Source organism: Phyllostomus hastatus, unplaced genomic scaffold, assembly GCF_019186645.2.
Source record: "Phyllostomus hastatus isolate PE091 unplaced genomic scaffold, TTU_PhHast_1.1 phas_scaffold_585, whole genome shotgun sequence".
Lineage (NCBI taxonomy): Eukaryota > Metazoa > Chordata > Mammalia > Chiroptera > Phyllostomidae > Phyllostomus > Phyllostomus hastatus.
In genome coordinates this window covers 19,221,134-19,248,569 of record NW_025334037.1, presented here as the reverse complement: position 1 = coordinate 19,248,569, position 27,436 = coordinate 19,221,134, and the positions used below count along the sequence as shown (strand labels likewise).

The 27,436-nt window shown below is 47.0% G+C and overlaps 1 protein-coding gene, 1 long non-coding RNA gene and 1 pseudogene across 4 annotated transcripts in view; 1 reads left to right on the top strand and 2 right to left on the bottom strand.

Moving 5' to 3' along the window:
- Positions 1-27,436, bottom strand: part of KIAA1549L (KIAA1549 like) — a 230,984-nt gene that overhangs the window by 8,699 nt on the left and 194,849 nt on the right. For all 3 annotated transcript variants that reach the window (XM_045825250.1, XM_045825251.1, XM_045825252.1), the window contains exons 16-19: positions 25,392-25,521; positions 8,173-8,523; positions 3,244-3,341; positions 853-1,001 (exon numbers count right to left, since the gene is read on the bottom strand). In XM_045825250.1, the coding sequence (XP_045681206.1) occupies positions 853-1,001; positions 3,244-3,341; positions 8,173-8,523; positions 25,392-25,521 (728 nt within the window). The remainder of the gene's footprint in view (positions 1-852; positions 1,002-3,243; positions 3,342-8,172; positions 8,524-25,391; positions 25,522-27,436) is intronic.
- LOC123809978 lies at positions 791-4,876 on the top strand. Its single transcript, XR_006784164.1, has 3 exons — positions 791-910; positions 2,303-2,434; positions 4,263-4,876. It is a non-coding gene; the product is annotated as an uncharacterized LOC123809978 (long non-coding RNA).
- On the bottom strand, positions 13,413-14,220 carry LOC123809894 (annotated as a pseudogene).

The following is a 27,436-nucleotide window of genomic DNA, read 5'->3' as shown; positions in this document are numbered from 1 at the left end:
AATAATAAAAAATTGGAAACAACCAGTACGTCCCTCACTAGGGGAAAGGATAAACCGAGGCACATCATGTAGTAGAATAACACTGCGTGGCAGTTTCAGTGGGGGAACCAGACCTATCTGCATCCAGCAACCCGGAGAAATCTTAAAAACAATGTTGAGTCAAAAAAATGCAGTGCAAAAGGAAATGTACAGCTAGATATCAGTTATGTAGATGTAAAGTATGTAAAGCATTAACATATACCGGTGATTTTCAACGGATGTGCCCCAAGAGTTTTCAAAACATGCAATACCTGATTATCTAGTTAGGAGCACTAATCTCTTTTTTTCGCTTGGATTGTCAAATAAAAAAATGACAACAGCTAAACAGAACAATAGCCATCTGGTGTAAATAAATCAAAATTATGCCTATTTTTTTTTTGCCTGATCAGCAAAAAAATCTATTTTCTGGTGTGCTGCAGAACGTTAGCAAGTAGTTCATGGGCGCCACAAGATGGGAAAGGCTGCAGACCACTGGTGGGTACTGTCATGTAGACATGCATATGCGGGAAAAGGTTCACGCCCAGGGCTCACGGACTGTGCTTACCTCTGGGGAGAAGGGGAGCGAGATGGGGGTGGATGGTTGTATCTACAATGCTCTAAAAAATATACAATTAAAAAGCTCCTAAAATCTGGCAAAATGTTAACATATACCCTGACTGTAACATATCAATATTTTGTCACGTTTCAGATCTTTTTAAGAAGTAAAAGCAGGAGCTCTCCAGAAATGCAGTCGCTTGGAGTCCTGAGGGCGGCAGGTGGAGTGTGGATTCACGGAGGCGCGGTTGGGGCCGGGCCTTTTCTCCTCTCGCCCACCTGAGTAATTTAACGCCGACTGATCCAACTGCGCCACGGACACAGGGCCTCTGGACACGTGAGCGAAGGAGGGGCTGTCGTGTAGCTGGGTGGGCTCCGGTCCGGAGGACTCAGCCATCCTGGTCTTGCTGCCGACGTCCGAGGTGGACCTGGGCAGGCAGAGGGCTACGTTAGCCGCTTCCCCGGGGCAGGGCCGTCACCTCGGAGAGCCGCAGCAGCCTCCAAGCCCCTGGAGGGTGGGGTCCTCCGGTCTGGATTTGCTCCCGGATAACAAAGGGGGCCAGTGCACCCAGACCGGTAACAATCATCACCGAGGGGGGTGTATTCTTTGATATTCAAGGTCGGTGCCTCCCTGAGGGTGGCTTTGTGTCTTCAGGGAGGATCATATTTAATTTACACAGAAAAATTAAGCCGAGCAATTAGCGCTGGGTATTAGCTGGGGGATGGTCGACCTGGGAGGTGATGACATCATCGGCAGCCAATGAGAAGGTTCCATCTGGAGTGGGAGGACCCTTCCCCCCTCCGGACACCAACACTGGGACTTGTGGATGAGGGCCGGGTCGGGGTGTGGGAGCGAGGAGTCTAGGGAGCTCCAAGCACAGGAGCCTACTAGCACTTTAACATTTCCTGAGCGTTATGAATAAGAACACATTTTTTCCTTTTTTTTTTTTTGGTCCCAGACAAGCAGAGAATCTGGCCCGTTTAACACGCCCGTATTTCCACTTAGTGCTCAGAAAGCCATGGAAGAAGAGGGCAGCCTGGGCTCCATGGGCTGCCTCTTCCCTTATTGTAAAGGGTGCTTTAGCCACAGACTCCGTCGTCCCTTTCACAGAGAGACTCCAGGCTGCCCTAACATTAGAACGGCAGGGAGGCAAAGGCAGCAGGTGGCAGGCTGCCAGCCACGGGGGCGGGGTGGGGGGGTTGCAGCCTCAAAGCAGAAGTGTGAATCTCTGTGAAGCAGAGGGGTTTGTGGAGAGGGCAGTGACCTCCTGATACCTGGCGAGGATGGCAGAGGGTGCACGGGGTGGGAGGAGACTGGTGGTTGGGAGAAGAAATGAAATAGACCCTGGCCTCGCTGGGGCAAAGCTACCACAAATGGTGGGTGTGGAGCTCCTCCCAGCCCGAACTCTCGGGAGTAACTGAGAAGCCCTGTGCTATTCCCCTGGGAGGGTTAAACACAGAGGCTGTGATGATGTAGCTGTATCTGGGTGGGCACGCACTGGAGGCTCAGCAATAAGGGGTGTGTCTCCCTTTCTTTCTCAATCCCTCCCTTCTTCTCTGGCCTGCTCATTCCCACAGCCCTGGCTTCCCTCCTACTGTTCCCAGCATCTGCTACCCATCCAAAAAACCCTTCCCAGGAGAATCCCTGGGTTCTGCATTGTACACTCAGTCCCCTTTGAGGGTTCCCGGAACCTCTGAGATCGTTTAGGTTATTGCTCTTATTTCACAGATAAGGAGCCAGGAACCAGACGGGTGAGCAACTTGGCGTTACAGATCCAGTTACTGGCAAGTTACTGGCAAGTTAGTTGGAACCCTGGTCTTCTGCTTCTCAGCCCACTCTGAGCTCAGCTGGGGCCAAGCGGTGAGTGGTGTGTGCGCACAGCTGGGCGTTCTAGACTGCTGCAAACGAGGGCAGGGTTGTCACTGAGGGAAAGTTGTTTCTCTTCCCTGTTTTTACAAATGCAAACCGGTGGTTCACAGAGAGGGTGTGACTGGTGTGACCAGTGTGACAGGGGCAGGTGAGGGTACGAAGGCAAGGGCAGTGGCCTGTATGTACCCCCTGGGACCAGATGTGCCTCCCAGCCCTACACAAGATGACTATTTCAATCTCTCCCAGGGCTCATGGCCTTTGCGTTGTTTGTCTATCTTTATTAAAAACACGTGCTTTTTATATTATAGAGCAAGGAGAATGCTGGGCACATCTGAGTTCATGTGCTTTCAGCCTCTCCCTTTTGGAAGTCCTGAGTTGGGGTGGCTGCTGAGACAGGCGGCTCCCTGGCCTCCTGGACACCACTCCTAATAACAAAGGGACTTCTGCATGTGCACACATGACAGGAGGTGCCCAGGCTTGAGGCAGCCATTGTGGTGGCCCAAGCTGGAGTAATTTTTAGATGTTCAAGGTCAAAGATGGGGCTTTCCATGTATGGGGTGGTTGACACCGGGTTTCTTCAACTATGGGTTCCACGGGACTTTCTATTTACGATGACAAAAAGCCGGCAAGCCCTCTATGGCCCCCACTCCCTTCACGGCACTCGGGGCGCCCCAGGCACATGGTTGTCTGCGCAGGTGGTGCGTCCAGAATGGGGCACAGTGTGGAGGAAGTGTGTCTGGTCGGGGTACACAGGACCAAATCGTTTCCAAATATTCTAAACAAAGAAAGGACTGTGTTACCGCCTGAGAGAAGCAACAGCCACAGGGCCGGTCCGGGGAGGTACAGGTGGAGGGGGAGAGCCCATGACCATTTCAGGAAGCTGGGAAAACCTGTAGGCCTGTGAAAGAGACAAGCAAGTAGAGGGAGATGTGTTAAAAATCCAGAGTCGATCAACACACACGTTGTTATTTTACAAGGGAAGCAAATTTCCAAGGGGCAGGCTTTCCTTCCTTCCTCAGAGTTTTCCCCCGATCTTCCTTACCATGTTCCCCAGCCCCCTCTTCTATCTCATCTCCTACCACTCTCGCCTTTGCTCAGGCCACTGTAGCCACGGAGCCCTTCAATCGTTCTTTGCCAAGGTGTTCTTGGCAATCAACTATGCCGAGTTCTTTTCTGCCTGGGCTTTTGTACATGCTGCTCCTTCTCCCTGGTGTGCTTTTAACGGCGCCTGTTCATTTATTATCTGCCACTGCCTAGACTGTAATGAGGGCAGGGACTTTGTTGCCAGCCGTATCCTCACTCCTGGAACAATGCCTGCTGTATCAAAGATGATCAGTAAATATTAGATGAGTGAATGAATGACTAAATGAGCCACTGATTGCGTTGGACTTTCTCACTCATGGAAATAAGGTTTAATGGGGGAAAGCAGTGGGTTTGGAATCAGGAGGTATGGGTGGAGGGCCTGCTTTGCTGATGAATAGACCTTATGTCTCTAAGCACGTCAGGTGACCTCTCTGGGCCTCAGTGTCCTTCTCTGAAATGGAGCAAAGACGCTTGCTCAGAGGGGCACTAGGAAGATGAGGCAAGTCAGTGCATGTGTAAGTATTTTGCAATCTACAAAACACCATTCAAAGATAAAGGATTGGAACTGTCTTGAAAATGAAGCCTTTCATCAACACTTGAAGGGGTAAGAGGACAACGGTCAGTGACGGACAGGATCAGAGAGCCAGGCCACAGCCTTCCTAGCATGAGAAAATCCGGAAATGCTCTCTGGGAAGACAAAGCCTAACTTGTGCTTCTCATTCATCCTTTTCTTTAGGTGCCATGGCCTGCCAGCCCTCTTGGGGAACAAGATGACAAGACTAAAACCAAAGGTATCTGGACAAAAAGCAGCAGTGGAGGGAATCTATAAATAGGATGCTTTAGACTGAATGAGTCTTCTCCCTTTGGCATTACGGCAGACGGCATCCTTGTAAGGGCCAGCCCACTAAATAACAACAAGGTCCTGGATAAAACATACCTTTTAAGCACAGTGGGATTTGCAAGATGTAAGGGAAATTTCAAAGGTTCCGTTCTACCTTTCATATTTGCTTGCTACTCACTATTGCCACCTCTGGTTTCAATTTATGGTTTTATTTCAGTTCACGGAGGTGTGTGTGTGGTGGTGGTGGGGGGGTGTGGTGCTCTGGTGAATTTGGCCCCTTCATTACCTGCATGACAACACTCTGAACCCTCAGGTTTTGCTGAGAATTTAAAAATCATTGTCCTGGACATCCTTCCAGCTTTGCATTCCTTTATCAACAAACCAACAAATAAGGACATACCTTTCCCCAAACAAAGAAAGGGATTGAGTTTCTCTTCTCTCTTCTGACCTCTCACAATCGGCGGTTTACAGTTTGTTCATTCAGAAAGACAATACAATACTTAATAAATGATAACAAGAATAAACTCTGTTTCGAGTACTCACAACTGTAAACTTCTTTTTGCCCTACCCTGTATGTGAGAAGATTAGAGTGTTTTCTAAAATCTCAGTGAGAAAACCCTTCCTTCCCCCCTAAAAGTGGGTACTAATTTAATGGGCAATTAGAAAACTGTCATGTGACTGCCATGGAACAGTGTAGTACGGTGATAGGTTTGTAAGGGTCAGTGGAAATCTGTTTAATTTTCTGAAGAAAGGACTTGGACCCCAGACTGACGGGAGCGCCGTGGCTGTGGCGGCCCTGGATGCTGATGCTCTTCTGGGAGGCCGTGCTTCTTGAACCTGCCCAGCCCAGTCCCTGACAGCAGAGGCAAAGGCGGATTCCTGAGATCTGGGCATTGCCCTAGAGCTGGGGTGTCCAACTCATTTTCACCGGGGGCCACAGCAGCCTCACGGTTGCCTTCAAAGGGCTGAAATAATTTTAGGACTGTATAAATGTAACTACTCCTCAACTGTTAAAGAGTTGAAATTACATTCGACCCTTTGAAGGCAACCCCGAGGCTGATGTGGCCCCTGGTGAAAATGAGTTGGACACCCCTGCCCTAAAGCCTTCTGTTTGAGCTTCAAAATGATATTAAGAGTTTCACATCATTCCACCCACATCTCAGGAAACAGGATGGAAAAAGATGTTCCGTGTTCGTCCCATTTCTTTTATTGGCTGTACTCTCTGGATTTGCATATCACAGACTGAGAAGATGACTTCAAGACCAACCCGTTCTCCTGGTAATGTCTCACTTTCCCCAAATTGGCTTTTACTTAATGAAAGACCCTGCTGACCAGCAAACAAGTATTCTGGCCCATCCAGGTTCTCACTGCAGGTTTGTGAGTTAGTATTCTCAATAACAAAGCAGGTGTTCTGAGCCTGGTCAGCATGAGTCCGAGTCCCAGGATCTGAGCACTCTGGAGCGAATGGACAAAGCAGAAACTGCGTACCTGTTGACCTCAAGACCGGTCCCCACCCAAACCTAGCCCCCCCTGCCCCAGAGGTTCAGTTTCAAATAAACTGTGGTCTTTCCTGCTAAAGCTTACTCAACATGAAAAGATTAGGCTAGAGGATAACATTCTAAGGGAGGGCATGACAGAGAGAGAGACAGAGGGCATCTGGAGCAGTGCCAAGGGAAGACACCTCGGTGACCTGGGAGTGAGGAGGCGGAACTGGAACAAAGGAGAATAAGGAAATTCCCAACAGGGTGCAGACCACGTAGTTACACAGCACACCACCTGCTCATTAACTGCCAGCATAGTGTGGACTTTGGGCAGGTGTAATAAGGTGGTTTGATGTTATCACAAGGATCCACAAGCCCACAGCTGTCCCAGGTAAGATGGATCACAACGGAATCAGTAGAAAGCAGAAAAGCTCGCTGGTTAAGAGTATGGGCTCCGGCACCAGACTGCCTGGCCTGGGGCCCCAGCTCTTCCCCTTTCTGGCTGTGTGACTTGAACAAGCTGTGTAACCTCAGCTTCCTCATCTGTAAAATGGGGGGGGGATAAAACTAGCACTTGTGTCAGAGGCTTATAGTGAGAACAAAATAAAGGAATTAACATACACAGGACACCTAGAGCAGTACCTAGTAACAGAGACACAATCAATGGTAGTTTTTATTAAGTAATTACTTATCATAATGACAATTTATAAAATGCATTAATGAGTAACCCTTGGTGAAGGCTACAACACAGTACAAGGTGGGGGGGTGGATATGTACAGGTACAAAGCATTGTCATTACGTGTTGGGAACCGCCCTGCCTGGTATCAGAAGCTGTAAACCCCGCCAAGGCTAAGGCTGAGGGAACGACCTTGGAACCGTAAGCCACCAAGGAGACAAAAGCTTATCTCCCTGGCAGGAGCGCTGCTTCTGCTACTTCACCCTGACTGGCCCGCAATGCTTGGTCGGTTAGCCAATGACCGGTAAGATTCCCCAAGGGGGGAATGATCTAAGACAGGCACGGTCACATGGGAGGCCCCCAAGGAAGGACTTTGGGGGCTACAGCAAAAGGGGGTGATGGACCCTCACCCCTCGGCTTTGACATAGCCTGAGTCCTCATTGTCTGTGAGAAAATCTCCTAATCTCTTGGCTGCCTTACTTCCCTTGCTACGCCTAAGCCTGAAACAATGGCAGGGTGGTGCAGCTCTGTGCTGAAAAGGGCGGGTTCCCCAGGTGATCAGGCCTAAGAAAGAATATGTAAAATCCTGTGAAACCTTCTTTGTTTAGAATGCTCTCAGTTGAATGATAAGGGTCCAAGGAAGAAGTAAGTTTGTTCCTCAAAGTTTTACAGCTCTTTGACTCTGACTCAAAATAGGCCCTCAGACTTCCTTGTTATCTATTGTTTGATCCTTACTTCCCGGCAATGAGTAATGAGCTTTACCCGAATTCTTATGCAAACGAACCCAATAAAAGCCTGTGGGTGGAAGAACAGGACGCTCCCCACTAAAGAGAGTGGCCATTCTGTTCCTACTTCCCCACAGGACCTGGTTGTCTCTGTGTATGTTTTTCTCGCGTGTTGACGAGCCATCTGCAGCGTTCCGTGGTCACTGCTGGTCGGTGATCACATCAATTACGGTCTATGGCTTATAATACTAAGTCTGTCCTTTAAAATTGTTGTTTAAATCATGGAAGCTTTTTGTCATTGGGTGCTTTCTCAATACTGAAGGGCATGCAGTTGCCACTAAATGAAATAATCGTGACCAATGCTTCTATGGCATTTACTGTGTGCTTGGCATTCTAGTACTTCACATATATATCAACTCGTTTAATCTTTACAATAACCCTAGGAAGTAGGTTATTTTTGTTTGTTGATTTCATCTGTAGAGAATTTAAGTCACACTCCTAAGTGACAGAGCCAGTGAACGGCAGAGCTGGGACTCAAAGTCAAGCCACCCACTCCCAGGGCACCTGCTCTGAACCACTAGCTTTGCGATGCATTTTGACATTTAAAACAGGTCCTCACACTTGGAAATGTAGGAAACCACCAGTGCATGAAGAATGAGGTCAGCCCTTCACAGGAGGGCAGATAGGAAAGGAAATTTATCCTGAAATGTATTACACAAGGGCTTCCTGCATGCCTGTGCCCACAGGACTACAACAAGGCTAAGGCCTGGAACATGGGTAGGGGATGGGATGAGAGCCCAGCCAAGTTCCGTCTCCAAGTCCCAAGGTGACTTCTCACTAGAAGTCCCCTCTCTGAGACCCCTGTTAGAAGACCCCGGGCAGGACTGACCTGATAATAGCGGGCAGGCAGGATTCTGACTTACCGGCCGGGGCAGACTGTACTGGTACATTTCTGGGCGGTAGGTGGGCACCCACTGCACCCCAGCCCTGGGCCGTGTCATGGTCCCCGGAGCGCTGGTCACCACCTCGGAGTAGGGCAGGTGCTGTGTTGAGCCGTAGGCCTCCTGGTGCCGGCTTTGGCCCGCGTGGCCCGCGGACGCCAGGCTGAAGGCCTCTTCCAGCAGCATGTGCATCTGCTGCCTGACCTCGTCGATGGAGGGCTGGGAGCTCAGTGTGGAGGTCTCAGAGTGGCCTTTCACTTGCCTTGACCTGGCGTAGCCCCGGGGCTCATTGACCCGGTCGATGTTGGTTTCCTCTATGATTTCGGGCTCGGTCTACGGGATCAAAGAAATGCCCATTGATTTGTTAATTAATTTCCCTTTCCATTAATGCGACCTGTAATGTGCTCTAAAATGTTCAGCTTGGACAGGTGATATCAGGCATACATGCTAATTTAAGTTCTATCCCAGGTGTCCTATCCAGGATCCACACGATGGGGTAGTCAGTTACCACCGGATCAGTGAGGCCACACTTCAGCCATCCCAGGGCACGTCAGTTACCCAGAGATTGAGCAATGCCACCGGCTTTGCTAATTTCATTGATGACATTAATGGTATTCTCTAAAACCTTTTAGAGACAGTCTCTGCTCTTATGCCTTTTAGGTAAGGGAATCTAGAACATTCTGCCATCTATACTCCAAGGGTTGGCACTCTAGATTCTAGACTAACTCTCCAAATGGACCTGGGCCCAGCCATTGGTTAGCAAATTGCTGGTTGCCTGATGCCAGTTTCAGAAAGAAAAACAAAACCTGCCCCTAGGTCACTGATCTCAAGGAGTGGCACCCACAGACGCAGAAGCTCCGGGGGCGGGACATGACATCTGTGCCTTAACAAACCTACCTGGAGATTCTGATGCCTGATGAAGTTTGAGACCCACTATCTAGAATGTTCTCCCACCCTCCTCCAGTGACCTTCATTTGGGGAGCAGTGATAGTACCTAAGTGGGCAGGGAGCTAGGACTTGGCACTTTCAGAGCAAGCTGCATCGGCTGTCTTACGCCTGCCTGCTAATGAATGCTTATTTAACAAGCCTTCAGGTGTGGCAGATTTGGGTCTGAGACTGGCTTTTGTGATAACTTAATGGGGAGGCCGTGGGAGAGCAGTTAATCCACGGCCATTTCAGGTATGTTGGTGGCTACCACCGTCAGCTAAAGGCACTTGGGGGTCCTGTGAGCATAAATTGGCATAGATCAGTTTGCTACCCTGTTCTCCATTCATTACCTCAGTCCAGTCACCCCCCCTTATCCACGGGGGGTACATCCCAGGACCCCAGTGGATTCCTGAAACCACAGACAGTACTGAACCCCATGTAGGGTGGGGCAAAAGTAGGTTTAAGTTGTGAGTATGCAAAACACAGAGTTTATTCTTGTATTATTATATATTATTACATTATTTTCCATATGAATGACTATAAACCTACTTTCGCCTGCCCCTGTGCATACTATTTTTTCCTAAGTATACATACATGCACACATGACTATAACATTTAATTCATAAATTAGGCACAGTAGCAGATTAATAATAACTAATAATAAAATAGAATAGAATAGAATAATTATTCTATTCTACATGACTGTGGTCTCTCTCTCTCTCTAATAACTGCTCTGATATAACTCTGATGGCTACTAAGTGACCCTTGGGCAGGGAGCGATGACTGTCGTATCCCCTGACTCCTTAGTCCAGGGTTGCCTTGGAGACTGTCCTTGCACTCTGAGATCCGTGTAGGTGCCAGATGGGTGGCCGAGAAGCCCCAGTGCAGAAGCAAGAGATAAGGAACTGCTGACGCGACACGGCCGCACTGCAGCAGTGCCACCGCCGGGTCTGAGTGCTGTGCCGAGAAGATAAAAGAGCAGAAAAGACGTTCTGCTCAGGAGGCACTTAACTTTTCCGTGTTTCAGTTTCCTTGTCTGTAAATGAGGGTAATAATGAGACCAGTCTCCAAGGGTTTTATGAGGATTAAATAGGATGATGCCTATAAAGATTTTAGAACATTAGCACACGGGAAAACATGTAGCAGCTGGTCATCATCATCATCATTGTCTTATTACTTTTATTCAATCCATTGCACATATTTCTCATGTGATGACTATGTATAAAGCACTCACATATATTAGATCAGGCACCTACAAGGGAACACCGTCAGTGTTCCCACTCATGAAGGAAAGTCCTTCTCTCCTTAAAACCTAGATGTGGCAGGTCAGACTCTTGTCATTTTACATATTTTACAAAGTTGTTTACTTTTCTTTAGTATTACATTAATGTATGTGCATAAAGGAAGAAATCAAACCTACAGAAAAGAAATCAGACATTTCCTGTTATCACCCAGGGTTAGGGCGTGGCTATAGTTCAAGATCAAAAGACAAGGCTCTCTGTCTACCTTCAAGTCTAGATTTGTCAACGAACATCTAAGGCAAGTAGTTTAGAACACTATTTTTATGTTAACATGAGTACGGACATATACATGGAGTGCAACGCCAAGTTACCTTTATGATAATAAACAAGAGCTCACAGACATTTCACACCTGGGGCACGCCTGCAAGTCTCGGGTTGGGGATGCCCTGGGGCATGTTTGCATTGGAGCTCTTTCAGGAAATGTGTTCTCTGAAGGTCTGGTGATACCTTCGAGGGCAGTAAATGCAGCTTCTGAAAAGCATTTTCTGCAAGATGCACAGAACACCATGAACTGAATTTCAGAGCCTGAAGAGACTTCAGGAGACCGTTTAATTCAAGCCCACTTTACAGATGAGGAGGCTGAGACCTGAGTATTTAACTGACCTAGCCAAAGTCACCCAGAGGTGGCAGTGGCAGAGCCTGGCTCTCCTAGCTCCTGTCCCTGGCTGCATCCATTGGCCAAGGAGAGAGGCCTGCACCAGGTCCTTCCCTCATGGCCCTCAGGAGGAACCACCTTGCCAACACCTTAACTTCAGACTTCTAGCCCCCAGAACTCTGAGAGGGGAAGTTTCATTGTCAGGTGTGTATACTCTGTTATGACAGCCCAAGCAACTACTACATTGACTTTTTGGCTGAAGCCTTGCTTGTCAGGAAATGCAGCCGGAGAGGGAGGCAAGGCCCAGATCCTGAAGGCCATGGTCAGAAGGGTAGACTATTTTCAAAGGCCAATGAAAAGTTCTTGAAGAATTTTAAGCAGAGGAGAAATGTGATTGAAATGTATGGGAGGTGGGTTGGAAGACTCTTACAGGCAAGAAGAGATGGCAGGGGCTCCGGTTAGGGTGGGCCAGGACAGAGAAGGTGTGGATGAGTTCACAAGAGATTTTGGAAGAGCACTGACAGGATTTGATAGATGAGGTGCAAGGTTGAAGTAAAGGAAGGAGTCAAAGCTGAGACCTTTATTGAGAACAGGCATCTTGCTACATGGGTGTCCTGGATACTCTCTGAGCTCCCCAAGAATAGGTCTTCCTCTGGGCCCTTCTGCTGGCTGTTCCTTCCGCCAGGAATGCTCTTCCCCCAGGGGTCAGCCTGTCTGGCTCCCTCATTTTAGCTCTCTGCTCAGAAGTCACTCTCCCAGAGAGCCCTACGCTGGTTGACCCATAAGGAGCACCTCTTGTTACTCTGCCCACACCTTGCCCTGCTTTATGCTCCTCCTCAGCACCCTGACGTTCTGCATACAGCTGTGTGTCCATGTGTTCGTTATCTGTCCCCTTACTGGAATTTCAATTCCAGGAAGGCAGAGCTGTTGTTAGGTTTCCTGCTGCATCTCAGAATGGCAAATAGTAGGACTTTAATAAATACGTGTGGAATGAATGAATGGCAACTAGTCTTAAAATAGAGCCTGGAGAATTTCTGCTCAAAAGTCTTCAATGGTTAAAGACATTTATGTGTGTCTAAAATGAATGAAACAGCCCTGGCTGGTGTGGCTCAGTGGACTGCGTGCTGGCCTGTGAGCTGCAAGGTAGGGCATGTGCCTGGGTTGTGTGCCAGGTCCCCAGCTGGGGGCGGACCAGAAGCAACCACTTGTTTCTCTTACACATCGATGTTTCTCTCTCTTTCTCCCTCCCTTCCTCTCTTTCTAAAAATAAATAAATAAATAAATAAATAAATAAATAAAACCTTTAAAAAAAGTCTAAGGTGAATGAAACCACTTTATTTAAAATGGAGCTGGAGAGGAGGAATGAAGGACTCTTGAAGCCAGGTGTTCTAGACTTCCCTGAGTTACGGGCCCCGGAGTGGACAGATGTCTTACAAAGTCCTACTCTGCAGGATGCACAAGGGTGTGCCATATCACTTTGCCTCACCCAGACACTTCATTTCTCGAGCACAAGAATTTGAAGGCTCTCTCTCCAAAATTTGCTTCAAGGCAGTGATTTTCAGCTCGGTGTCCATCACCGTTTCATCCAGCAAGGAGAACGGATTATGAACACATTCTGCCACTTCACAGCAAAGACCAAGTAGAGGTTTCAGCAAGATAGATTTCTGGGCCCCTTAGCCATGATGAACTGCTCCGGCTCCATGTCCACTTTTGTCTATACTAAATCAGGTCCTCTGGGCCCCATAAGACACTGCTGCCTCTCTCCACTTGATGCCTGCTCTAGCTGTTTAACAGCCTCATTGCAAGTGCTGCCTGTCATCGAGGAAACAGACATATTTGCAAAGTTGCCCCTGGAAACCAAACCTCAGGGGCTCTCACTTCCTCTACAGGGGGAAGCGCTGCCGCTGCAGCACTGGGGTGGCCAGCAGCTTCCTCCTGGGCCTACCTCTCAAAAACCTCTCAGGCGATAAAGGGAAGTTGCCCTTCGGAACAGGTGGGGGCTGGGGTGCATTAGAATAATGGTCTGATGACTTCTTTTCTGCAACAGGTATGCAAAGGGAATTTAAATAAAACTCCCCGCAAATTTTCTAATTACTCTGGCAGCTTTCCAAGGGGTGACACACAACCACGCGATAAGCACATGAACACAGCATGCTGTTTCTGCGTTTCAGGTGAGCAGAAATGGCATTATAGGGCCTTTCATAAATTTCTCAGCAGAGTGCCATATTTTTCAGTTGTCTGTTGCCTTTAACATGGAAATGGAGGACAACATGTTTTTCTACAGTTATAATATGGAGCTGTGTAAACAAAAGAGATCAACTTTTTGGCAAATGCCTAGGAAAGAACGGTCAAGTTCATCCAGGGTTTTAAGCAGCAGCATCTATGCAGCTGGAGCGTGGTCAGTATTTGGGGACAGAGGTAAATATTCACAATCTGTGCATTTCTTTGAGTTCTTTTTTTAGTGCCTGACTTGCCATCTGGTGATGCTGGGCGGTCCTCTTTAACTCCTTCCGACTCAATTTGGAGTTCATACACTGCCCTACAGCCTCCTGAAATGTCAGGGACTTTGATAGCCACAGCTCAGGAATGTTTTGAGAATCTGGGTTTCTTTCAGCTCCTCCTCTAATGGGCACGCATTCGCTGAGTGCAGTGAAGAAGAGGAAGCGCGAAGATCCGACGGAGCAGAGGTGCTGGCTGCCGAGGCTGGGCTCCATGCTGCCAGGACTGGCCAATGCGACCTGCTGCCCAGGTCACCAGGGACTGAGAGCCCCAGAGTGTTTTTTTTTAACTTTCCAAAGAGAGACCCGTAGTCGCCTGAGATTATGGGGATGGACAGTCAAGGGTAAGAGAAGGTGCTTCAATGTCCTCAGCAAATGGACGAGTCTCAGCATTACTCACTGCTCAGCAAATGGACAAGTTGCAGCATACTCACTGCTCCCAAGGGTTTTTTATAAGGATTAAATAATCCTGTAGCAGGAGTGTCAGGCTCCATCCTCTTGTCTTTCTCCCCCTTAACCTGCTGCCCTCCACAGAGCAGTGGAAACTCGATTACTGACTGAGTCATGACACCCTATTTCCCTATTTACCCCGGGGTTCCCCCTGGCTACCCTGGGAGACCCTAGCGGTCACCTTTGGAACTGTGGCCTGTGTCAGGACGATGGGGAGAAGGTCTTGGGCACCCTTTACAGAGCCCTTCTTCAGTCCCATCACGCTGGAGAAAGGCGCCATTTGAAAAATATGATCCTCTCTTTGGCGTGTGACAAAATCCATAGCAGTTCTGTGATGTGTAAAGTGTCAGAAGGGAAACAAAACAGGAAAAAGTGCGGCCCTCTGTCCCCACTGGCAGCTGTTAGCTGCAGCTGTGACAGGCAAAGTTCCCCACGAGCTTAGCCAGCATCAGCTCGTTGGTCTCTCATGTGGTCCTGTAGGTGGGACAAAGTGTCCCTGTTTTGTGGGCAGGGAAAGTAAAGCACAGAAGGGTGACCAGCAGCCCGAAATCACACTGCTCTAAGCGGTCAACAGCTGAGCTGGAACTTGAACGCAGCCTGGCTCCAGAGGCCGTGCATGTGACCATCCTGCAGCACTTCTTGTGCACACCGAGAATAATGTACAAGCCACAGTCAATTAACTTAAAATGCCTTTTTAAAAGGAATCAACCTGAAAGTAAACACAAAAGAATGGTTTTCTCTCATGAGACGCTATGTTCTTTGTTTTTGAGGTGAGTCATCGCCTGCTTTTTCTCCTCTTCTCAGCGGAGCAGGCACTGCAGGCGGCGGAGACAGAGGCTCAATCTTGAGAGTCTGATGCTATTTCATAACAAAACAGCCTCTACCCACCGCCAACTCACACCTGCTTTTTCCCCTTTCACCTTTTGAAAAAGCCAGACAGACTCACCAAATCCCTCTTTGTCACTCTATCTGCCTCCAAAACACAGTCTCTAACCACTGAGGACTTCTCCCCGAGCTCCCGGGAGCAGTGGTCTTCCACTCCTCACCAGGCTGATCCTTCTCTTTAAGGAGGGCTGACCCAAGATGAGAGGCTGAGATGGAGGGAGGCCAGCAGGGAGGATGCTGCCGGTCTGGCTCCTTACAAAGCCCTGCCACCAGAGTGCTTCCAGTAGTGGGTACTGTGATGGCCTCAGCAGCTACCTACTATTTTCTTGGTGTCTCTTGGCAAAGGGGCCTGGAGATCTGGGGGTCAAGCCTGCCCCAGCTGCACTGGTGAGAGTCCACTGCATTAAATCAATCAGTGTAAACCCCCTCCTCCCCTTACCCCCCTGCTACAGTGGTTGATAGAGGGGTGGGCACTTGACTATAGTGGCTCAGTTAGAGGAAAACCCGTACACCTTGTTTCGTGTTTGGGAAAAGACAAATGCTCTTCTTGCATTGGTCAAAGCAGTACGCAGGGGTGAGGCCCGAGGCTGTGCAGCCATTTCCCATCAGAGAGAACCAATCTGCAGACAAAGCCAATGCATGAAGGAGGACAGCACTGTAGGAGGCAGCGAAATGAGCAGGAGCCCCAGCCCAGCCCTGCCTGGATTTACTGTGCCCGACACATTCCCCTTATTGATTTAAGACAGTGTGAGTAAGGTGGCTTCTCTGTTCTTTCAGCCAGAGCATCCTAACTGATAGCCACCATTTAGACTGAACTTGGAACACTAACACATATTTGCCTGTACTCTTAACACGCGGTCAAATCAAACATTTATATGGTTCAGAGTTATAAATCTGCTCTATTTTCAGGTCTCAGCTCAGGAGTCAACTCTACTGGTTCACACGCTTGCTTGTTCATTTGCCCAACAAATAGGGACACTGCACCTCCTACCAAGTACTGAGGTTTCCAGGATGAATAAAACATGATTTCTGTCCTTGAGGAGTCAAATGGGGGAAATAGCACAAGTGACCCTACAGAGGGAGGACAGGGAGTGACAGCTTTGACTGGGGCAAGTCCCTGGGGCTGTGGCACACAGAGGACAGGCATGCGAGCCAGACCCACAGAGACATGTGGTTGAGGAAAAGATTCTGGGGAGGTAACCTTTCAACTGAGTTCTGAAGGCAATGCCTGGACAGGTGGCTCTCATCTGGGAGTGGATTTGCCTGAGGGAACATTTGACAACAGCTGGATACATGTTCAGTCATCACAATGGGGAGGTGCTACTGAGATCTCGTGGGGAGAGGGCCAGGCATGCTGCTAAACGTCGGACTGTGCACGGGACAGCCCTCCACACAAAGAGCTACCTCGCCCCAAATGTCAATAGTGCTAAGGCTGAGAAACCTTGTCCTGCATGAAGCAGGTTGGAAGGAATGTTCTGGGCAGGGACATGAGCACGTGCAAAGAAACACACACATACAGATGGGAAACCACGTGACAAGTCTGGGAAGGGCACGTAGGGCTGGAGCCACAGCGTGGCCAAAGGAGTCGCAAGCTTCAGCTCAAAGGGCTTGCAGGGGTCAGCCTGAGCAGGAGCCCCGAGCCCAGAGCTTGAAGCGTGAGTCTGTTCCCCAAAGCTGTGGGGAGCTACTGAGGGGTATGAAACGAGGGCATGTGGTTTAGAATTCCTCTGGTGGTTATTTGGCAGCTTCAACAGGTGAGTAATGGGAACTGGACCTGGCAGGGGGAGTCCCTGCTCCTGTCCAAAGTCTCTGCCACAGCGCACCTGTCTCCTGCCTGTCCATAAAAGCACCTTGGGCAAGCACTAGCGTTAATCCGTCTTTCTCTTCTTGGCAGAGCCCCCCACAGGTACCACCTGTGGGGCTTAGATGCTAATGCCAGTGTAGTAGAACTTTGAAAATCCCTTAAATTGGCCACATCATACAACATATGTGGCTGATGTATACAACCTTATAGAGATATACGTAAAAAGAAATATAAAATCTGTACCGTACAATAGGAACAGAATATACACAGAAGCTTTTCTTTTGCAATATTTAAACTACATTTTTCCTTTGTCTTTCAGGGCTTATGTTGCTGAATTTTACTATATTCAATGCAGATATGATGCAATGATTCCACTCAAAAAGTGTTTGCTGGAGGAAATGAAAGGGAGAGCAATTCCCAAGGGCTGTTCTCATTTGCCCTCTGGCCTCCGGCTCCTGCAGGCGTTTGGAGGCCACATGTGGGCCAAGAGCCAGGGTTGGGAGGGACTGGTGCATAGAGGACATTGTGCTGTGTTTGCTCAGCACTGTAGAATGTAGTCTCCCAGCTGCTGGACACACTGCCACCTGCTGGCCCTCAGCTAGTGACTGGGAATTGCCCGTTACTCAGGACAACTCTGCAGGGCCACGTGAGCTCCAAAGCTTCCCGTGGGATAAGCTGAGACCTTGTAGCATCTGTACCATAGCCCAGCTTCGAACTCTGCCCAATCCTGCTTCCTGCCCTTCCTCTCCAGGTGTTCATATCAAGAGCACGCAGAGGACCCTGACATGCAGTAAGCAACCACCCTGGTCAAGGGGCTATGAGGTCCCAGGGTCCAGGAGAAGCAGGAGGGTAGGCAGCTACCAAGAGGAGGAGCAGGCAGCATCCAGATCCAAGACAATCTGAGAGAGAATGGGTGGGCAGATGTCACCTGTGCGCTTACAACGGGGGGAACTTGTCTGTCTCGTGTGCAGTGGGAAACTCTCCCTCACGTGGGGAGAGTCCTGGGCCTGCAGGCGAGGCCTGGCTCCAAGAGAGGTCACCAGGCCATCCTGAAACCTGGACTGCTCACTCCCAAACCTGCCAACAAGAACCCACCTCCTGCCCCATTTGCCAAGGGGCCTCTATCTTCGTGGGGTTAACAAGCATCTTCCTGGGCAGCTATCCACCTGGTGAGACCTGCACCACACCCAAGCACCCCTCCACTGCCAAACACCTCCACCTCTTCACCTCAGGCTCAGTGAGGGACCCTGATTTCAGATGATCATGTATTTCTTTTGGATTAAAAGTTCCTGTTAAAATACAATGCACTATAAATTAATTTGAGATAACAGATCAAGCCAGGGCTATTAATAGCTTAAACCAGCTGGCAGAAGTAGGATAAAGTAATAAAAGACTGAGATGGCAGGCACCTGTAACTCAGTCCCAGGTGGGATGCAAGCGGGTGATGGAGGTGGGTGGGGCCGACACTAGAGCATCTAGTTCAGAGGACAACAAGCAGGCTGGGGTGAAGGAAAAAAATCCCTAAATCCAACTATTTGCTTCCCAATGAACCCAAAATGTAGCTATAACTGGGAACACCATGTGGTGCCTGGACATTCCTGCGCTTTGCCCCGGTCTCCGACTATTATGCCGAAGCCGGAAGATTGCCGGGGAGGGGTGGGAGTGGGTGAGCAGGAGAGACTCCCTTTAATAATAGAATTTACAAATTTATCTAGAAGGCCCCAGACTTGGTACAAGCTATTGCAGACAGTCAGGGGCTTTCCGGATCATATTTCATTCTCCTGCAAATGGAACACATCAAAAGAACTGTTCTATGGTATTTGTCCCTCACCGCCTGGCTTATTTCACTTAGCATAATGCTCTCCAGCTCCATCCATGCTGTTGCAAAGGGAATAAGCTCCTTCTTTCTCTCCTGCATAGAATTTCATTGTGTCAATGTACTATAGTTTCTTGATCCACCCATTTACTGATGGGCACTTAGGTTGCTTCCAGCACTTTGCTATTGTAAATTGTGCTGCTATGACTGAACAACATTAAAGTAATATTTTTAAAAAGTTCTTAAACCTAAAAAAAGCTGTTCTGATTCTCTGATTCTTAGGCCTCCTTCCAGTAACCCCTGCTCCTCTGGAACAAAGAGAAACTGGCTGCTTTGTCGGCCGGGACAGGCCAGCAAGATAAACACCCCATTGCACAGAACGCAATGCACCTGGGCCTTCAGCAGGTGGCTGGGGACTGAGGTGTGAGTGATGCTTCCATCTTCCCCTTTGCTCTACTTTCTTCCACGAATTCTCCCAACTCCTTCCCAGTGTTGCTCTGTCTGATAATTCTCTCATCTCCTTTTCACCTGGTACCTGAGGTGCAGACAGTGGACCGGCATTTGGGAAGCTCTTTGCAGCCACACTCCCACAGGGCTGAGGCTGGTTAGCTACACACACTGCAGGCCCTCCAGGAGGCGGCGGCTATGGTGGCAATATTAGCTTCTGTTAACTGGACACACTAGTGTGCAGTCTGCACAGAAGACATGCAGCAGGGCCCACCTTTCTGCTCCTCATCAGATCCAGGGCAGCCCCTTCCCCACCTTCCTGCTGGGGGCAGAGGCAGCAGGCTCTCCGAAGACTTGGGCAGCACCTAATTCCTCACAGTCATTTTTTGCAGGTGTACATGGCCTAATGTTTTCTGTTTTCTGCAGCTGAACCTTGTCTGGTCTAGTATCCCCACTTTTTGTAGATTTAGATATACTTTCCAGTTGTAAAATCAACTGGTGTGCACTAACATTTCAAAACGTCTTCCCAAAGAACACCCTGGAATGAGGACTTATGGTTGGGGTTGCTATAGCAGAAGCTTCAGTCTCGCTTCTGAGATGCACTGAATGATCGATCATCCTTCTGACCATTTCCAGCCCACTGCCCATTGTTGAGAGTCTGAACCTGCCATTCTGCCACGAATGGTCTCCGAGCACCTCCAGGGTGTGGAACCTTGGACGGGGCGCTGGAAAAACCAAAGGGCAGTCGCTTGCAAAGAGTTCTGCTTCCGAGAGGGCAGCGTTTGTTTTCTAAGTTGTAACTCAGGCTGTCATTTCAGTCTCCTCCACACCACAGCCAAGGCACAGGGCTGACCCCATTCCTGTCACAGGTTTTTAAACTCCAAGCACAAATCAAGGTTGAGGAGGTGCATTTTTGTTTCTGGGGAATGATCTGATTATTACTTGCCCTTTGGAAGCAAAGGCTGATTCATCATTCACATGCAGAGGTTATTAATTTGGCTGATATTGGAAAATATCACTTGGGTTTTTATCCTGCCCGAGAATTCACATTTGGGCCACGTTCTTTTCCTCGCTGCTTCATTATTTTCTATGACTTTCATTTGGAAAACAGCATTTAAAAATACTTTGAAATAGAGATATTTTTTGCTTTTAAATATTAGGCTGACATTATCTCTTCTACCCACTTTATGCACTGGAAGGAATTAATTTCAATGCCAAAGTTAGTTTAATGATATAGTCTAGCCTTTTAGGGGTGACATCTTTCTAAAATCAGGCATTCTTCTGTAAAGGGGGTGCCTCCTTCTAGAAACTTACTACCCACCAGAGCCACTACGAGCCATTACTGCCTTAACTGTTAGGGTGACTAAGAGGTTGAGAATCCTTGCAAAACACATTCCCAAACGCCTTGGGGCTAAGAGGCTCTCTTCTGCCCGAACAGGTCCTGATCTACAAACAACTTTTGAAACGATCCAGGCTGCCATCAGCCTGGGGGCTAAGATTTGCCTGTGGAGCATGTGTTTGCTTGATCATTTATTTATTCACTTATTTTTACATGCAGGCTTTTCTGTTAGGACTCTAAAGGAGTCACCTTTGGAAAAATTCACAATTAAATCCATCTCCCAGTGCTTTTGTTTCTACCATGTCAGGGAGCAAGTCCCCCTGGTGTTTCCTAATTTGGCAGAAATGACTGGAAATTTTGGCCTGGCTTCAAGATCCCCAGACCCAGTAGGGAGATTGACATGTTTCCAACTAATGACCTGTCCACTGCTGGGCTAATGGGTTCTTTGCCAGGAGAGCCATGACATTTTTGGAAAATCAAGAGCCCAGAAAAATGAATGCATTGTTTAAAACTATGACACTCCTCTTTTTATACTTTATCTGCTGGCTTAGTTTAGTTTTTGATTGTGTGAGTTATCCATGCAAGACCTCTTGTAAGACCTGCCATCGAGCCTCTTTAAGAGATTCAGAAATAGAGAAGACATGTCATGTTATGTGAGGGAAGATATTTAGTCTGGTGGGTGTAGATGGAAGTCATATTGCATGATGATTAAGTGAATGGGCTCTGGAGGAGGGCAGACAAATTGTGTAACTGCTCTGTGCCTTGGTTTTCCCATCTGGACAAAGAGCCTGAGAGTCCCTAGCTGACTGGTGGCTTTGCAAATTCAATTAGACAGCACACATGGAAAGACTAGAATAGGCCTGGTCTACAGGGTGCAGTCAGTAAATAACAGCTACTTTTCAAATGATTAAAATAAACACAGGAGGAGATATAGAAGCAGTTTCATTCTGATAGTCAACAGTCTAAATTCTTAAAACTGTTCCCTAGATGATAATTTTCTCTTAAGGAAACATATTTACTTATGTCTGAGATCACATGCAAGCCTCAAAGAAATATGCATTTAAAAAAACCCAACAAACTAGACTTCCAGTTAAGATGGCGGCAGAGGCAGACATGGCTCACCTCTTTGCACAACCACATCAAAATTGCAACTAAAATATAGAACCACCATCACTCAGAACTGTCAGAAATTGAGTTGAATGGAATTAAAGAAACCATATCTATCTGGACTGGTAGGAGGGGAGCAGATGCAAAATGGGCTGGTCCCTCACCCACATGTGGTGGATAAAAATTTGAGAGGGATATCTTGGGAGTGAGGAGCCCCAGTCCAACACCAGGCCCCCTTCTGGCTGCAAAAAACAATGGGGATTTAGTCGGTGGAAGAAAATTCTGGAGCCCCAAGCAGTATCTCTTAAAGAACCCACACACAGACTCACCTACTCAGACTTACTCTCTCAGAATTCCAGCATCAGGGTGACCAGAGGCTGTTGTCCCTTTTCTAAACCTTCCCCCGCACAAAGCCATAGAGCTGGCAAGCTGGTGCCATATCTGAGACTCCATCAAACTGGCTAACACTGTTTGACCCTCCTTGGAGATCCCCAGGGACTCTGAGCCATCCAACTTACAGGCCCACCCAAGCTGCTTTTCCATATGAATGGCTGGTCTTGGCTCAGGTTGCACAGCTTCCTAAATCCTCTCAAATAAGCAGTAGCTGGCCTCAGTGAGTCCCAGGCCCAGCACCAGCAGCAGCCAGCCTAGATTCATAGCTTGGCTTTGTCTGGGAATCTGTAAGCCCAGGATGGGAGTAGCAGCCATCTTTGATTTCTTTACAGCCCAGGCAGGATGGCCCTGGGTAAAATACAGGTGGGGGCTAACCTTGGCCTGCACCACCTGGGAAATTCCAGAGCCATAATACCCAGTGGAAAGCTACAGACCACATTGGAGCACTACCATCCTGCCCCTGCACAGCTGATCCTCCATGGAGGGCAGAGGTTGGTGGTCAGGAGTCACAGCCAATCCTTGCAGTTGACTATCCTAGTAAATCCCTCCCATTGACCTGCCAATAGCAAGTAAGGCTCAACTACAAGAGAAGGGTGTATTCGGCCCACATGAAGGGCGTGCCTGGAGTACCCAGCTTGGGTGATAGGGGAGGTTGTGCCACTGGGCCCTATAGGACACCTACTACATTAGGACACACTACCAAGACATGGACTCAAAGCAGCTCTACCTAATACATAGAAACAAACACAGGGAGGCTGCCAAGATGACTAGACAAAGAAACATGGCCCAAATGACAGAACAGATCAAAACTCCAGAAAAAGAGCTAAATAAAATGGAGATAAGCAATCTATCAGATGCAGAGTTCAAAACACTGGTTATAAGGATGCTCAAGGAACTTAGGATCTCAGCAGCATTAAACAGATCCAGTCAGAAGCAATGGATACACTAATTGAAATAAAGAACAATTTACAGGGTAACAACAGCAGAGTGGATAAAGCTGAGAATCAAATCAATGATTAAGAACATAAGAAAAAAAAAACAATCAAACAGAACAACAAGAAGAAAAAAAGAAGTGAAAAAAAAACCAACAAAAAAACCAAGGATGGTATAAGCAGCCTCTAGGACAACTTTAAGAAGTCCAGCACTCACATCCTGGGTGTGCCAGAAGGAGAAAAGAAAGAGCAAGAAATTGGAAATCTATTTGAAAAAAATAATGAAAGAAAACTTCCCTACTTTGGGAAAGGAAATAGACATGCAAGTCCAGGAAGCACAGAGATTCCCAAACAGGATGGATGCAAAGAGCCCCACTCCAAGGCACATCATCATTAAAATGCCAAAGGTTAAAGATAAAGAGAGGATCTTAAAAGCAGCAAGAGAAAATAAGTTAGTTACCTACAGGGGAGTTCCCATAAGACCATCAGCTGATTTCTCAAAGGAAATATTGCAGGCTAGAAGGGATTGGCAAGAAATATTCAAAGTCATGAAAAGCAGGGACATACAGCCAAGATTGCTCTACCCACAAAACTGTCATTTAGAATCCAAGGGCAGATAAAGAGCTTCCCAGACAAGAAAAAGCTAAAGGGGTTCATCATCACTAAGCCATTTTTATATGAAATGTTAAAGGGTCTCAGTTAACAAAAAGAACAAGATCAAAACTGTGAACAATAAAATGGTGAAAATACATATCTAGCAACAATTGAATCTAAAAAACAAACTAAGCAAACAAGAAGAACAGAGACAGAATCACGGATACAGAGAACATTTTGATGGTTGCCAGATGGGAGAGGGTGGGGAGAATGGGTGAAGAGGTGAGGGGATTAAGAAGTACAAACAGGTAGTTTCAGAATAGCCATTGAGATGTAAAGTACAGTATAGGCAGTGGTGTAGCCAAAGAACTTACCCACTGCCCCATGGACATGAACAATGGTGGGGGGACTGCCTGAAGGAGTGAGGGTACTGGATGGAAGGGGGCTAAGGGGGAAAAATCAGGACAACTGTAATAGCATAATCAATAAAAAATAATTAAAAAAAGACATCTACTAGTGCCTCCCTAAAGTAATCTGCGATTGGAATATTTATACATGATTGTGAGGGGTGAGCAACCTCCTTTTAAAAATCATCTCTCCTGCCAGGTAATGTACTACCATGATGCTCCAGAAGTATTAAGTGAGCACCCTAACTCATGGCACAGTGGCTAAAAAAATCTGCAATGTTCTCTTTTCAAGACTAATAGGGGAATCTCCGGCCTATTTCTTCACATAGTAAAAATTTCTGTACCCAGAATCTCACAAGAAACATCAGATATGCTGCAGCAGAAGAAAGAGCTCCTCAAACTACAAGCATCCAGGAAGAATATTTATTGTTGGTAGAAGAGATTAATTGAATAAGTCAAATGCCCAATATTTAACCACAGGCTGACTATTAAACTGATGACTGAGTTTGGTATAAAAAATACTTTTATGAGGAGAAAAAAGTTAATGTTGAATAATTTCACCTGGAGGAAAAATATGATTTGCCAAAAGCATCTAGAATTTTATAAAACTAAATTATCAAACTGTCATATTAAAACAGAAAAAGAAATAAAAGATGAAGCTATCACCACCAACACAAACATCAAGTTTAAATGTAAGGAAGGTAATTAGAAATTCAAATTAGGTAGAATCTCTCTGTTTTTAATTGGACCATTAAAAAATCCATTAAGTTTTTAGAAAACAGTGACCAATCCTGAGGAGGAAAAAATCTTCCTGCCTTTAAATCAGCAGGGTATAGTTAAGAAATCAAGCGTCATTTTTAAATTACCACCTCACAAATGATAACAAAACTTTATTCAGAAACATATTTGAATCATAGCTCTTATATAGAAAATTTCTAATTTTAATGAGAGCATACATTTTAGGAGAATGGGAAAGAAACATTTTTCGTAAGACTTAAGAGTATATTCAAGACCATTTGCAACTGTAGGGCAGGGTGAAGCTTACTGAACACCTCAGCCGGGTGTCAGTCACGTGAGCGCGATGCGTGCATGGCTGCAGTGACCGGACAGGACGTACACAACTTGAGAGGAGGCACTGAACTGTGACCCATCACCTGGGGAAGCTTGATGGGATTAGCAGGACTTTTGCAGTGTGGAGATATCCCTGCACACAGCACATGCTTCATCATAGGAAACCACCAAATCACTCTGTTGGCATCTCATTGTTCCCATGGCAGACTGAGGAGTTAAGAAATCAGGAACAAATCTGACTTCTCTGTAACTCACTGCTATGAATGACAAGAAGCCTGTATTCAAATGAATTCTAACCCAAGGTCATGGTTCATACTAAGTATCTAAGAACAGAGGGTAGAAAATTAAGGACATTTAGAACCACTGTTGAGTTTAAGGTCAATAAAGTACAATTCATAAATGACTGAATTTAGAAATCAAGATCCTTTTAGCAATAATTTTTTACTCTGGCAATTCCAAGTAGTCCTACTTTGCAAAATAGGTGATAAGGAATAATGAAACAGAAAATGTTCCACTGCATTTTTGAGTTCCACAAATATGCATATATATACTAAACTGAAACATATGGATGCTCTATCCTTTTTGCTTTTAGGGAAAGAAAAGCTTCTATTTACCTTGGGCCACCAGAGACTTACGTCATATCCACTGTTACGAATTCCACGCCGGGGTCGCTCCCGAGTCACTAGAAGATCCATCTCGGTTTCCCCTGGACTTGGGCTATTCAGAGACTGCCGGCTCCGGTAGACAGAGTTCTTCGTCTGTTGCCTGTAGAAAATTCAACAACTGTTATGATGCAGCAAATGCCCTGACAGATGGAATTCTCCACTGATCCAAAATACAGGCGACCGATGGAGGGTTTGGTTGGATTAGTCTCACAGATCTCAGAATGGATGGTATTTGTTCCCTGGCCATCAGAGGCCATAGAAATAGTAGAATAAAGTTTTTTTTTTCCCAGATGCTGTAACCATTTGGCTGTATTGTAAATGCTCTTTCGTATGGTAAGTACAATCAATTCCAACACTGCAAGCTCATCTAAAATCCTGCTAATGTCAAGGTCAGGGGCTTTCCCTTGACCCTTTAATGTGGGTAACACTAGAAGGACAAACTTGCTTTCATGGACTGTTGACTCAGCAGCTCCTGCTCGTTTAATTTTTCTGATTCCACAGGCAGGGTTCCATGATGCATTAATAAACCTTGAGGCTAAAGGGTTGCTTAATACTGGCAGGCTGAGAGATCTTTTTTCTACCTCTACCACAGTGGTTTCCCTTCTGGGCTAAAGAGCACTGAAGGGCAATTTGGGGATCATCTGTCCATTGGCCTGTCCATCCATCCATCCATCCATCCATCCATGCAATATTCACTGAGTGCCTACTATGTTCTAGTCACTGTGGAAGATGGTGAAGATCCACAGTGAGCAAGGCAGAGCTTACATTCTAATGAGAGAAACAGATAATCCACATGATCTCAGAGTGATAATTTCAGAGTGATAAGTGCTATTAAGGAAAACAAGGAGATAAGAAGTACAGATTGGTGGTTACAAAACAGACATGGGGATGTAAAGTACAGGACAGGGATTACAGTCAATAATGTTATAATAACTATGTACGGTGCCTGATGGGTACTGGAGACATCAAGGGGACCACTCTGTACAGTATATGATTGCCTAGCCACTCTGCTGCACACCTGAACCCAACACACAATAATACCGACCCCACAGAGTGACAAACGTATGCTAAAATCACCTTCTTCCTTCTTACCCCACGATGAGTTTCCCTTGTAAATAACTTGCATTTCAGAGCATCTACATTGTGAGAACCCCCAAAATAACACCTATTTTATGTCTCGGTTCTAAGATTCTATCCATTCATGGGCCGAAGGTGAAAAGGTTGCATTATTTATTCGCAGTGGCTCTGTGGGAAACCAGAAACCTGGCAGGCATACATGCCTTTTCATGACCACACTCCCAGTTGGTCACACATGACACTTAAACCCTGTTAGTCTAGAACAGACAGCAGAACTCCCAAGGCAAAAATACTACCCTTGCAATTAGCCTAGGGAATAAGACAAGACACTAACAGACCTACTCCCTCACCATGAGGAGCTTACACCTATTTGGAGAGTACTGTGTTCTCTGCTTGCCTGGTACCCATATGATGTTCTCTGTGGCATTCCCTTCCTCCAGGGGTTGGCATGTGACTCAGGCTGCATGATCACAGCATCATATCCCTGTGGCCACACTGATTGGTCAGAGGGTGGGGCCCATGAGTTGGTCCAATGAGACTGAGTCCCAGGGCTTTCGTTAGAGCAACCAGGAAAGAGGCGTACTCTTGGCATTGAGGTTTCTAAGAAGATAGGATATAAGCCCAGAGGTGCTGGCAGCCAGTTTGTCACCATGAGGCAAGAGCCTGACTGAAAGGGAGCCAGCAAAGAGTGAATGAAGAGAGAGCAGATAAATATGGGAGACACTGGATAACCCCCATGGATCTAGGCATGCCAGAAACCTTGACCTTTCAATTAAGTTCAAAAATAAATTCCCTTTTACTTTAATCCTTTTGTGCTGGATTTCCATCATTTGCAACCAACAGAATCCTGACTAACATAAGAGCCTAAACCTGACAATAATAAACCGTGCCCAATAGTTACCCAGATGAGAGGCTTCCGTTAGGAACGGAGCACAGCT